Raw genomic sequence first — 13,574 nt, forward strand, 5'->3', positions numbered from 1 at the left:
TCAGACTAACATATATTAAAGTAACACTGAGGTGTCATTTGCACTCATAGGATAAGTTTTAAAAATTGAAGAGTTATGATGCCTGTTGTCAGTGGGGAGTCAGAATAAAAAAAAGTGCCACATATTATTTTACCTTTTGGGAAAACAGTCTGATATCTCTTAAAGTTACACATGCCCTTTTACTCAAAATTCTCACTTCTGGGATTTTAATCTACAGAAGTAAAAGATTATAAAAATAAGGGTATAGGTGTATATATTTACTACAGTATTGTACACACTGGCAAAACAACAAACATTAAAAATCAGATGCAAAAAATCAGAAGCAAGGCAAATATTAAGTGCCTATCAACAGGTTGATGGCTGAATAATATGGTTCAGCCCCACCATAGACTGCATTAAAAGAATAAATCAGAGTGATTTGCATATAAAACATTCAATAAGAAAAACAAGATACAGAATCATGTACGTATATAATTTCCACTCTAACACTGTGGAATAATTAAAACCACCTACTACACATATAGTATCTATGACATGATATACAGACACCATGGAGAAAAAACAGGTGGATACAAATGACATGGAGATTGTTAACACGGGCAAATTGAGTGAGTAGGGGGTCATCTGGACATTTGCTCTGTGTCTGGGTGGGTTTTGGGAAGGAAACAGGAGAGAAGGGTTTAAAGAAAAGCCAAAAAGTAAAAAGAAGGGGAATGAAAAAGATTCTACTAAAGTAACTCCAGCATTTGTTTAGTCCTGTTTTTGTAATTCTGTGCGTATGTGCCTTTATGTGGATTTACACAAAGAAAGGTATATCTACACATGTAGAAAGAAAAGGAGAGATGAATAAATAAGAACAAAGTGGGGCATTACCCATAAGTACAAATTTTGTTTAACCAAAACTTGTATTAAATACCAACGCTGCATTTTAGATTCTGACTGAGAACCTTTCTAAAACTCATCTCATGTCTCTGCTGTCTAATCTAACCAGTTTTCTAAGTCCTGACAAACTGACACCAATATGACAGAATGGAAAAATGCACACACTGCAGCCTGCTGTTTATTCAAACCTGCTTCAACATTCAACACTCATTCATGGGTCTGGGCAGTACCTGTCACCATTAGCTTGAGCATGGAGAGCAACGTGGGGATACGGTTGGGCCAAGGACCAACTGCCCATACCTGGCAGAAAGCTGGCCATGATTTTCACTTAGTCTCCCTCTCTTAGAGTTGAACTAGCTCAACTCCTTTTAAATGTCATGATGCAAGGCTACTTAAGGATCCAAACACTGTGACCACAAAGGTAGGAAAGTAGCTAATACAAACCATCACTCAGCTACATTCCAAAGTCAAAGGGTGTACAACAAAGACAGCAAACTATCAACTCTCACTCCTTGCTCCTGGTGTGCCTCCCTTAATCATAATCCTAATTCCTTTTCTAACTTATTTAAAATAAGCACACAGAGACTAGGTAAGAGCCCAGTCTGCTATGAGCAGAAAAGTGTATGAGTTTCCCTATATGAACACTGTGATATCTTCAGCTTACAGTCAGAGTGAACTTGTCCAGTTGCAATTACCACTTAAGAGGCCATGTGAGAAGGAGAAAAAGGAACCAAAACTCTTTCTGCAACCTACAAATTGGTATTTAAATCCATAACTTAAAGACCATAAATGCTGGCCTCTAGCCCCATGTGTTTCCTAAAATTACCCTAAGATTAATTCATTTGTCATTGAGCAGCTACCTTTTAAAACAGAAAGTTTATAGATGAGGTATTTCCTATCAGATGAGAGAGGAATTTACCTCTTTAGCCAAAGATCTTTCAGAAAAACATAAACTGTTAAGAGTAAAAGTCACAAAATCTTGGAAGCCTCAGCAGATCATGCATGGAATACAGAGGCAGAAGGCTCACGGATCAGACTGAATTTTCAATACTTTTTAGATAACAGCCTGAAAATTTTTTTTAAACAACTCTCATTTTGTCAGATGCAAATCAATGAGACAACAAAAATTTAGCTATGACCTGAAGAATAGTTAAATTTGATCAATAGAAACATTTGTTATCTGATTAATACATATGATACACATGTGACAGAGCTAATATAAAGATCAATGAAACAAGGAGCTCTCCATTTGGGAGTGTTGAGAGGAAAGAGAGATAACAGTAAAGAACGAATTATATTCCAGTAAAGATGGCTATTCATTATACAGGTGCTGGTGGCTTATACCTGTAATCCTTGCTACTCAGGAGGCAGAGATCAGGAGGATCACAGTTCAAAGCCAGCTTGGGCAAATAGTTCGAGAGACCCTATCTCAAAAATATCTAACACAAAAAAGGGCTGGTGGAATGACGCAAGGTGTAGACCCTGAGTTCAAGCCCCAGTACTGCAATTAAAAACAAAAATTATATGGAATGGGGGGGTATGGAAATAAGACAATAATCCCTATGGAAGCGTCTTAAACAATGTCCTTTGAATACCACATGAAGTGTGAACTTCATCCTGTACATGATGACTCTAAGATTTCTAAGCCCAATGAGCAACAAAACTGAGGCACCAAAGATGCTAGATTGATCACTCCAGCAGTAGTGTGGCAGGTAAAACAGTATCAAAGAGGTAGGAAAGATTACACAGCTATAAATCACAATGATTAAGAAGCTGGAGTTTGGAGCTAGACACCTGGGTTTGACCTAGGATAAGATACTTAACTGTTTAACTGCTTTGTGCTTCAATTTTCTCATCTAGGGCTGGGGACATGGCTCAAGTGGTAGAGCTCCTACCTAGCAAGCGCAAGGCCCCCAGAAGTGCAAAAATAAATAAAAAGAATTTTCTCATCTGTAAATAAGAAAGAGAAAAGTTCTTACCACATAAGGATGTTGTGAGATATAACAGCTAATTACTGTAAAGCATAAAATTCTTGGCACAGGGACTGGAGATGTAGCTCAAGTGGTAGAACGCCTGCTTTGCAAGCATGAAACCCTAAGTTCAAATCCCAGTCCCACCAAAAAAAAAAAAAATTCTTGGCACAGGGTAGATGTTCTATGAATCGTAGCTATTACTTGCATATAAGAAAAACTGGGAGTAGAGATTATTTAGGAGGTCAGTAAATAGGTAAGAACAGAGAAGGGTCAATGAGACATCCCACCAAAGAACCAAGAGGATTTATAACCAACTATATGTATCACTGCAGGAAGAAGATGAGAGGAATTAAAAATGACTAAAATTACTAGAGCTTCATGCTAGTATCATTAATTAGAGAAACTGGAGAAAAGGAAGGGTAGATGAAGCCAATACATACAGCTCTGCCCCAGAGAGGCAAGAATGACAGACAGAGGCTTGGGGTCTCTAACATTTGGGCATGCTGGTTGAAGCTGTGGTGGTGGGAGGGACACAGGGAAAAAGAGTAATGCACGGGAGCCAAAGGATGATGTGACAGAAAAAGAGGAGAAAATATCACCACAGGAAATAATCCCTCCCTTCCTTATAGCTTTCTATGTCATTTGTGGAAAAAGGCACACATATATTAGACATCTTTAAAATTGTGACTGTTCAGGATTAATAAAGGTAATGTTTAGGATTAATAAAGGTAACTATGAAAGCAGAGGTGGTAAACATTAGAAGACAAAGGGAAATTATTTTTTTTCTTTTATTATTCATATGTGCATACAAGGCTTGGGTCATTTCTCCCCCCTGCCCCCACCCCCTCCCTTACCACCCACTCTGCCCCCTCCCTCTCCCCCCCCAAAACCCAGCAGAAACTATTTTGCCCTTATTTCTAATTTTGTTGTAGAGAGAGTATAAGCAATAATAGGAAGGAACAAGGGTTTTTGCTGGTTGAGATAAGGATAGCTATACAGGGTATTGACTCACATTGATTTCCTGTGCGTGGGTGTTACCTTCTAGGTTAATTCTTTTTGATCTAACCTTTTCTCTAGTTCCTGGTCCCCTTTTCCTATTGGCCTCAGTTGCTTTTAAGGTATCTGCTTTAGTTTCTCTGCGTTAAGGGCAACAAATGCTAGCTAGTTTTTTAGGTGTCTTACCTATCCTCACCCCTCCCTTGTGTGCTCTCGCTTTTATCATGTGCTCATAGTCTAATCCCATTGTTGTGTTTGCCCTTGATCTAGTGTCCACATATGAGGGAGAACATACGATTTTTGGTCTTTTGGGCCAGGCTAACCTCACTCAGAATGATGTTCTCCAATTCCATCCATTTACCAGCGAATGATAACATTTCGTTCTTCTTCATGGCTGCATAAAATTCCATTGTGTATAGATACCACATTTTCTTAATCCATTCGTCAGTGGTGGGGCATCTTGGCTGTTTCCATAACTTGGCTATTGTGAATAGTGCTGCAATAAACATGGGTGTGCAGGTGCCTCTGGAGTAACCTGTGTCACAGTCTTTTGGGTATATCCCCAAGAGTGGTATTGCTGGATCAAATGGTAGATCGATGTCTAGCTTTTTAAGTAGCCTCCAAATTTTTTTCCAGAGTGGTTGTACTAGTCTACATCCCCACCAACAGTGTATGAGGGTTCCTTTTTCCCCGCATCCTCGCCAACACCTGTTGGTGGTGGTGTTGCTGATGATGGCTATTCTAACAGGAGTGAGGTGGAATCTTAGCGTGGTTTTAATTTGCATTTCCTTTATTGCTAGAGATGGTGAGCATTTTTTCATGTGTTTTTTCGCCATTTGAATTTCTTCTTTTGAGAAAGTTCTGTTTAGTTCACTTGCCCATTTCTTTATTGGTTCATTAGTTTTGGGAGAATTTAGTTTTTTAAGTTCCCTATATATTCTGGTTATCAGTCCGACAAAGGGAAATTATGATGAAAAGTGGAAAAGCTAGTAGTAACAAGAAAAAGGAAGACTTGACTTAGATAACTAATTCCAACATGAGGAAAATGAAGAAAGAAGAAAACTATCATTTATTGAATACATGTTAGTAACTGCCCTAGAATATTTTATCTTATTAAATTCTCACAGTTTTCCCAATACTGTAAGACAAATGTCATTCATAATTTACAAAAGTAGGCTGAGGTGTACAAAAGTTAAGTGACTTGCCTACACATGCAAAGTCTATCTGAATGTGGCAGTTTTAGGATTGGAACCACAGTGAAGGACCAAAGCCCATGATTTTCCCACCATACTTCCACTGATATTAAACTGGCAAAAACAAGACATCTCAGAAGGACAAGAAAGAAAAACATCGTAAGAAGGCTGGAAGAAAACCAGAAAATTATCACTTGTCTCACTACAACAGAGCTACGTAGCTCTTTTAGAAAGTATGAAAGGAAAAAAAGTTTTTTCCTTAAAAGCAACTGAGGCCAATAGGAAAAGGGGAACAGGTACTAGAGAAAAGGTTAGATCAAAAAGAATTAACCTAGAAGGTAACACCCACACACAGGAAATCAATGTGAGTCAATGCCCTGTATAGCTATCCTTATCTCAACCAGCAAAAACCCTTGTCCCTTCCTGTTATTGCTTATACTCTCTCTACAACAAAATTAGAAATAAGAGCAAAATAGTTTCTGCTGGGTATTGGGGGGGGAGGGAGGGGGCGGAGTGGGTGGTAAGGGAGGGGGTGGGGGTAGGGGGGAGAAATGAACCAAGCCTTGTATGCACATATGAATAATAAAAGAAAAAGGAAAAAAATTAGAAAGTATGAAAGGAAAAAAAGAAGTTTTTTAACACCAAAAATAGTCTTTCAATCTCAGAGAAGAGATGGGATTAGAAATGATCCCTTGTCTACAGTCTTGTCTTTCAGGTCCATCCCACACTGTCACCATAGTTCAAATTCTAAATTGCAAATCTCACCTTGGCACTCCTTCTCTCTTTATAATCACTCAATAACTCCCTATCACTAACAAGAAAACAGAAAAGAAAAAGGGTATCTAGTGAGCCTATATTCCTCAAAATAAAAGGAATAATATTTTTAAAAACAACTTCCAACTATAAATGCTTATTTTATAACACTTTATAACATTGCTTTACATTAAAGCCTCACTTTTTTCTCCCCCAAAATTGTAAAATAAGTGAAATTTCAAATGCCAAAGAACAACATTGACACCTTGTGGTGAACATCCTAAAGTATCACATATGACAATGAGTCAAATGGCTCCTAATTAAATGTCTGTTTACCTAAAAACAAACCTTTAATCCAGGAATTTTCAAGGGTTAAGAAACAAAAGTTCAAAAACCAACACACACTAAATGTAAATTTGGAAAGAGCTGCTAACACTTTGACAACACTGAAACTAGCCCAAATCCTTAGCTATGAACCAAAGGATCCAAATAAAATCACAGGTCATTATTTTCCCATAAAACAGTACAATACATCCACCTGAAGGAGTTTCAGGTGCTCCAAAGTCCCTGCTTCGTCAAGATTTCCTATTTTCTGTGACATTCTCAAACAAAAAATAGAGGGAACATATGCATCATAGTGGCACAGCACTTCAGTGAAAGTTGTTAACTAGAATATACTCTGAAAAATACACTATCAGGAGACCTGGGTTCTCATACTGAGTCCAACCAGCACTGAGAATTTCAGAATTAAATAGTAGTAGAGAATTCAGACTGTATATTTTCAAATAAAATTATAGATCAAGTAGCAACAATTTGATAAACCAAGAAATCATTAGGAAAAGAAAATGTATATATTTTTCAATGTCCCCATCAAGGGACAATAGTGCTTGAGTAGGGAGGAAACAATGGACCACAGTTTATGTGACAGGCACACAAATTTCCCAGCAAGCTCTTCACATCTATCACAGCAAAAACTATGGGCAAAGAGGAACCTTTAATAGAGCTGATGATACCTGTGACTAATGTCTGAGAGAACTCCCACAGAACATTCAATTTACTGACTTTGACAAGTACAATTTAAAGTTTCTAGTTCCAGAGTAACTCCCTGAGCTCTGGTAATGTGATTGACAAACAGGCATTGATCAGGTTCAAAGAAAAGTGTCTCTGTGAATTCCACAGTGGTGATGAGACGACCACTGTTAATAAAGCAGTTTGAATTGCTGTTGTACCTGCGGTATCTGGAAGGTACCCTAGAAACGAGACTTCTAGAATCAAATCATGGCAAGATCAACACTAAACAGCCAACTACCAAATTAGCCTGATGACTTGTCATTTATGGAGGGCACTGTGACTGTCAGAAAATTATGTGCACCTTATGGTCACGAGGCTAGGAAGGTGGGAGTATGAAAAGGATCTACAAAACATACTTGTCAGAAACCTCCAATCCAGCCTCCGGTCTTACTTTAACTTGCTGTGTGCCATCAGAGAAACCATTCAACACCTCTTGGCCTCAGCTTACAGGCTTAAGACAAAGGCGATATAAGTTTCTAAGAGCACAAAATAATAGCTGTGAAAATGCTTGTAAACCACACAAATTTGTAACAACATTGCTTCCATCTCTTGGAGGAAGGGAAAATTAAATGCATTGGAATAATCAGAGATGATTGACGGCAGGATGAGACTCATCACAGCATTCTCTGTTGCACCACGGCGCCTCACAAGACCCCTTGTCCTCACGGATATCCCAGAGCTTTTGAAGTCCTGTAAACCAGCTTCTTTTATTTTCTCTGCTTCTACAGTAACCCAGATTCTCCTCTTCTCCCTTACAGGATTTTTTTTTTTTAATTATATTGGTTCCTCTAATAAGAGCATGCAATCATTCTTAGAAAATATCTTTAAAATAAGTATATTTTCTCATACTGAGGAAAACAGAGACCAAGAAACATTAGTGGCTTATTTACATTTGAAACCATTTCTAGTCATTCCTCTTTTCAATACTTAAAACTCAATGTGTCCCAAACTATTCAGTCTCAAAAACATGCACATATTTTGACAACTCCTGCTTTCTATCCCCACCCTCTAATTAGGAAATCCTGGCTGATCTGTTACATATCCCAAGCAGTCAAGGAGAAGGTACCTCTCAGATATGAAAAGTCATCAAATATGTGTTTATAGTAGTCACAATCATTGTCCCTTAAGAGTAATTTACACAATCCATGTGACCAAACACTACATCAGCATGTCTAATAAGAGTCAAGTTTCACAAAGGAAAGGGCAATTTTATAATGCTTATAAAATAACCATTCACTAATAATCATCCTTCTGGACTCTTCTTCTAGCAGGTATACAGAGGATATCTACTGTCAGAAATTTATGATGTGTTATGTCAACATCAGAAAAACACTGCCAAAATCAAATTTTCAATGAGCATCTGTCAAGTAGGGTGAACAAAAGTTGAATGTCATTATTAACTATTTTGAAATGCATTTATCTTGGTAGCTTGCCCCTGGGAACATACCCAAATTAAAATTAAAGCCAAAATTTTTAAAATTTCAAAATTAAGCCCAGACATCATAAAAATATAGAGCTGAGGCAGTGAAGCCTCTAAGCATAGGTTCATACAAAGCTCTTTTGACTTGCCTGGCATGCTTCTTTTAAGATGAACAGTGGGTCAAAACTCTAAACCATGTTCAGAACTGCTGGAGGGCCTTTCCAGTGATGCTATAATTGTTAAGATTTTCATTAAATCTAAGTTTTGCACCTCTGGTGGCTCCTCTCTATGATAAAGAAGACCAGCAAGTAGCTCAGGTCCCTCTGAGCTGCTTCCAACCCCTCTGTCCCTTGTTCAAAGAAAGAAAATGGCCTTTCAAAAGACTCTGTAAAAGAGATAAACTTAAGTCACTGTAGCTACAAAATTTATGAAGCTTTCACTAAAAAAATGCTAAGCCTGAGTAATAGCTTCTAAACCTCCTATACATTCTTTCACACTGAAATGTCACAAACTCACAATGAGAAAAATTCTTTAGAATCCTAGAATCTGGAAGGACTCTAGAAGTTTCTTACCGTAGCAAAGAGAAGACATCATAAGAATTTCTAACACAGTTCTGATCCACCTGAAGAATATTCTTCCGAGCATTTGAATAACCCTGAAAGACATTAACAGAGACAGTAATCAAAAGCAAATCTGTGCACCAATTAATCATGTTTCCTTCTTTTAAAATATGAGTTATAAACACCTAAATAAATTTAAATTGTCAGATTTCCAAAAGTATAATTTCCATATAACTAAAGTCTAACCTTTCAAACAAGTGAATTTAAAACAAATTTCTTTCTCACAGTTTCCCACAGAAACAATATACTACATTATAAATTGTAGTAAACTTCCTTGGAAACTTCAGAAGTCCTTCTACCATGTGACTGAAGAACAGTATTAATAATATTTCAGCTGTGCCTACCCATCATACGTGATGTTTTTAATGGAGAAAAGCCCAAGTTCTCAGGAATATAAGGCACAAATACTTCCACTCAGAGGTAAAAAGGGGCACTGGTGTTTTCTAACAAGAAAACAGAACAATTCCATTAATAAGAATAGGACAGGTCTCTCTCTTATTTAAGAAAAGCAGCATAAATAGTAATTAAGAAAAAAAGATTAAGAGACACATACAAGAATCCTCTACTCTACAACAGCAATATAAACATTTTTCTCAAGTGTACAGAGGACATCCTCCAGAATAGATATGTTCAGCCATGAACCGTATCTCAGTACCCTTTTTTTTAAAACTGAGACTGGAACTTAGGGCCTTGTACTTGCTAGGCAAGTGCTCTACCACTTGAGTGATACCTCCAATCCTTTTGCTTTTAGTATTCTTGTCAGATAAGAGTCTTGTACTTCCCCCTCCTCTCCACTAGCCTCAAACCATAGTCCTACTACCTTTGCCTCCCAAGTAACTGGGATTATAGGTGTATACCATCATACTCAGCCTCTATATATTTTAAAAAATGAAATCATACAAATTATCTTCTCTGATGATAAGGAAATAAAACTAGAAATCAATAACAAAAATTTGAAGAATTCACAAATGTGAAAGGAAATAACACATTCTTAGATCAGAGAACAAATCACAGAGTAAATTATGAAATGCTTTGAGATGAATAAAAACAAAAAAATATTTTATCAAAACTTATGGGGTACAATGAAAAAGAGCTCAGAAAAAAATTTAGGGCTACAAATACCTCATTTTAAAAGAAGAGCTCAAATCAGTAACCTAACCTTCCACCTTAAGGAGTTAGAAAAAGAAAGGGAAACTAAACCCAAAGCAGGAAAAAGGAAATAATAAAGATTGCAGTAGAAAACCATGAAATAAGAGAATACAAAAGTAATGTGGAAAATCAATAGAACCAGAAATTAGTTCTTTGAAAAGATCAACATCACTGACAAATCTTCAACTAAACTAACCAAGGAGAAAAGAAAGAAGACTCAAGCCACTAAAATCAGGAATGAAAATAGGACATTATCATTCTCACAGAAATTAAAAGGATCATAAAAAATACTATAAACAATTATATAACAATAAATCAGATAGCTTAGATGGAATGTAATTTCCTAGGAACACAAACTACCAAACAGAACTCAAGAAGAAACAGAAAATCTTAACAGACCCATAACACATAAAGAGGTTGAATCAGTAATTATATGACTTGGAGAGCAAGAATAAATAAAAATTGATTTTAAAGAGATCAGATGGTTTGGGGAATTCTATTGTCTAAAGAAAAAAATACCACCAGTCTTTGAAGACTTTGGTCTTTAAAAAAAAAGGAAGGAAGGAAGGAAACCAGGCAAAAAGGAAACACTTTTTTTACTTAGAGATAAATTTAATCAATGGAATTAAAGATCTGTACATTAAACACTGTAAGACACAGATGAAAGAAACTGAAGATACAAATAAAAGCAAAGCTATCTCATGCTCATGCATCAGAAATTATATTGTTAAAATTTCAATACTACCCAAAACAATCTACAAATTCAATACAAATGTTAACAAAATCCAAAGTCATTTTTACAGGAACAGAAAAAAATCCCAAAATTCATAAGGAGCCACAAAAACCCTCAAATAACCAAAAGAATATGAAGTAGAAAGAACAAAGCTGAAGGAAACACATTGCTTGATTTCAAAATCTACTTCAAAGAATTCTTGGTATTCTCAATATTGTGAAAAATACTATATATAAATACACACACACACATTATATCATCTTCCACTAAAGGTTTTTGAGTTTTGTTTTGGCAGGCAATGAAATTACCCTCAGCTTTCTCTATTCTGCAATTCTTGGTATTTTTTTTTTATTAGAGAAAGAATATTTTTGTTTTCTCCATAGTCCTAAGACACTATCATTATTTGGTGCATGGTTCTTACTACTAAGTTGTGGTCACTGTGGAACCTTTCAATTTTTTTTTTCCAATACTCTTCAAGCAAATTTCAACTTCTTCTGCAGCTTTTTTTTTTGTATTTGTTTTTCCCATATTGTGGATACATGGTGACATTTTAAAAGGTTCTTACAATATATAAGAGTTGAATTCACCTACTCCATCACTCTCCTTTATCTCCCTCCCACACCCCAATTCCTGGAATAGTTTCAACAGGTCTCATTTTTCCATTTACATACATGAGTACATAATAAGGAAACACTTCTTTAACTCATTCTATGAGACCAGTATTACCCTGCTATTAAAGCCAGATGAAAACATCAACTATAAACCAATATACCTTATGGATACAGATTAAAAAAACTCTTTTAGAAAATACTAGCAAAACTAATCTAGCAGCACACTGAAAGTATTATACCATATGATCTGGCAAGCCTTTCTGGGTACATTTCCCAAAAGAACTGAAGCAAGGAGCTACTGTGCACCTATAGTCATAGTAAGTATTCACAATTGCCAAGGGGCAGAAACAACCCAAGTATCCACAAACAGGTGAACAGAGAGACAAATGTGGTTTCTTTATGAATTTAGTCTTGAAAAGGAAGAATATTCTAGCACATGCTACAACATGGATGAACTGAGAACATTATGCTAAGTGAAGTAACACCAATCGAATGACAAATACCATATGATTCCACTAATATGAAAAACCTAATGTAGTTAAATTCATAGAAACAAAGTAAAAGTGACTGCCAGGGCCGACGAGAAGAGGAACACGAGAAATTACTGTTTAAAGGGTAGAAAGTTTCACTTTTGCAAGATGAACTAGATGGATGGTGGCAATGGTTGCACAACAATGAATGTACTTTATATCACTAAACTGTATACTTAAATGGTTAAGAGGATAAATTTTATCTTACATATAATTTATAATTTAAAAAAAATTTTAAAAGATCATACCTATGACCAAATGGAATTCATGCAGAGTACCCAAGGGTGGTTTAATATATGAAAATCATTCAATATTTATAATATACTACAAAACACATGGACATCTCAATGCAGAAAGAGCATTTGACAAAATCCAACACCTTGTCATAATTAAAAAAAAAAAATCAAACCCCAAAGCACCAAAACAAATTCAACAAACTAGAACTAGAAGGAAAAGTAGTAGATTTGAAAAAGGGTATCTACTAATCACTCACCATCAACAGTACACTCAACAGCTAAAGACCACAAGTCTTCCCTCCAAGATCAAGAACAAGACAAGGGTGACTCCTCTACTATTCAATACCATACTGTAAGTTCTAGCTAGAACAATTTGGCAAGAAAAATAAAGTGTATACAAACTGGGCCAAAATAAATGCAATGACATTCCATGTTCATGCATTAAAGAGTTAATAGGTCAGGATGGCAACAACAGCCCAAGCAACTTGCAGATTCAATACCACCTCTATCAAAATCCTTACAGTGTTTTCTACAGAAAGAAAAAAGGCAATTTCCAAATTCACATGGAACTAGAAGAGGCTGACAAATAGCAAAAACAGTATTTAAAAAAAAAAAAAAAGAACAAAGAAGTCTCATTCTTCCTGATTTTAAAATTTACTACACAGCAACAGGATGGTACCAGCATAAGGACAGCCACATGAATCAATGGAATAGAATTCAGAATCCAGAGCTAGACCCACACATCTATGCTCAATTTTTTTTTTTTTGGTGCTACTGGGGTTTGAACTCAGGGCTTCACACTTGCTAGGCAGGTACTCTACTACTTGAACCACTCTGCCAACCCTTTTTGTGCATGTGTGTTGGGTATTTCCAAGATAGGGTCTTGTGAACTATTTGCCTGGGCTGGCCTTGAACAGAGATCCTCCTGGATCGCTGCCTCCAGAGTAGCTAGGATTACAGGCATGAGCCACCAGTGTCCTGCTCAAGTAATTTTTCTATAGATAAGTAAGCTTTATTAAACAGCAATGACTTGTCACATAAGGTGTCCTTAAAGGACCATTATACGTATAAATTTTTAAGTTTTTATTTTATTTTTGAATTATCATATATTAATACTACAAGGGAATTTCATTGTGACAATTCCATACATGCATACTGTTCGAATGATTGTTGACAAAGGTGCGAAGGCTATTTGGTGGGGGAAATAATACTCTTTTCAACAAATGGTACTGAAACAACTAGATAGTGACATGCAAAGGAATGAAGTTGGAACCTTCCCTAACAACATACAGTAAAATTATCTCAAAATAAATTAAAGACCTAATAAAATAAGCTTAAAAACTTGCCAGGTATGGTGTCACCTGCCTGTAATCCCAAAACTGGGGAGGCTGAGGTAGGAAGATTGTG

The 13,574-nt window shown here is 36.3% G+C and overlaps 1 protein-coding gene across 3 annotated transcripts in view; it reads right to left on the bottom strand.

Annotated features, from left to right (window-relative positions):
• The window catches only part of Uvrag (UV radiation resistance associated), a 322,555-nt gene that overhangs the window by 226,562 nt on the left and 82,419 nt on the right, over positions 1 to 13,574 (bottom strand). For all 3 annotated transcript variants that reach the window (XM_074082663.1, XM_074082669.1, XM_074082674.1), the window contains one exon: positions 8,861 to 8,943. In XM_074082663.1, the coding sequence (XP_073938764.1) occupies positions 8,861 to 8,943 (83 nt within the window). The remainder of the gene's footprint in view (positions 1 to 8,860; positions 8,944 to 13,574) is intronic.

Source organism: Castor canadensis, chromosome 1 (genome assembly GCF_047511655.1).
Source record: "Castor canadensis chromosome 1, mCasCan1.hap1v2, whole genome shotgun sequence".
In the NCBI taxonomy this organism is placed as follows: domain Eukaryota; kingdom Metazoa; phylum Chordata; class Mammalia; order Rodentia; family Castoridae; genus Castor; species Castor canadensis.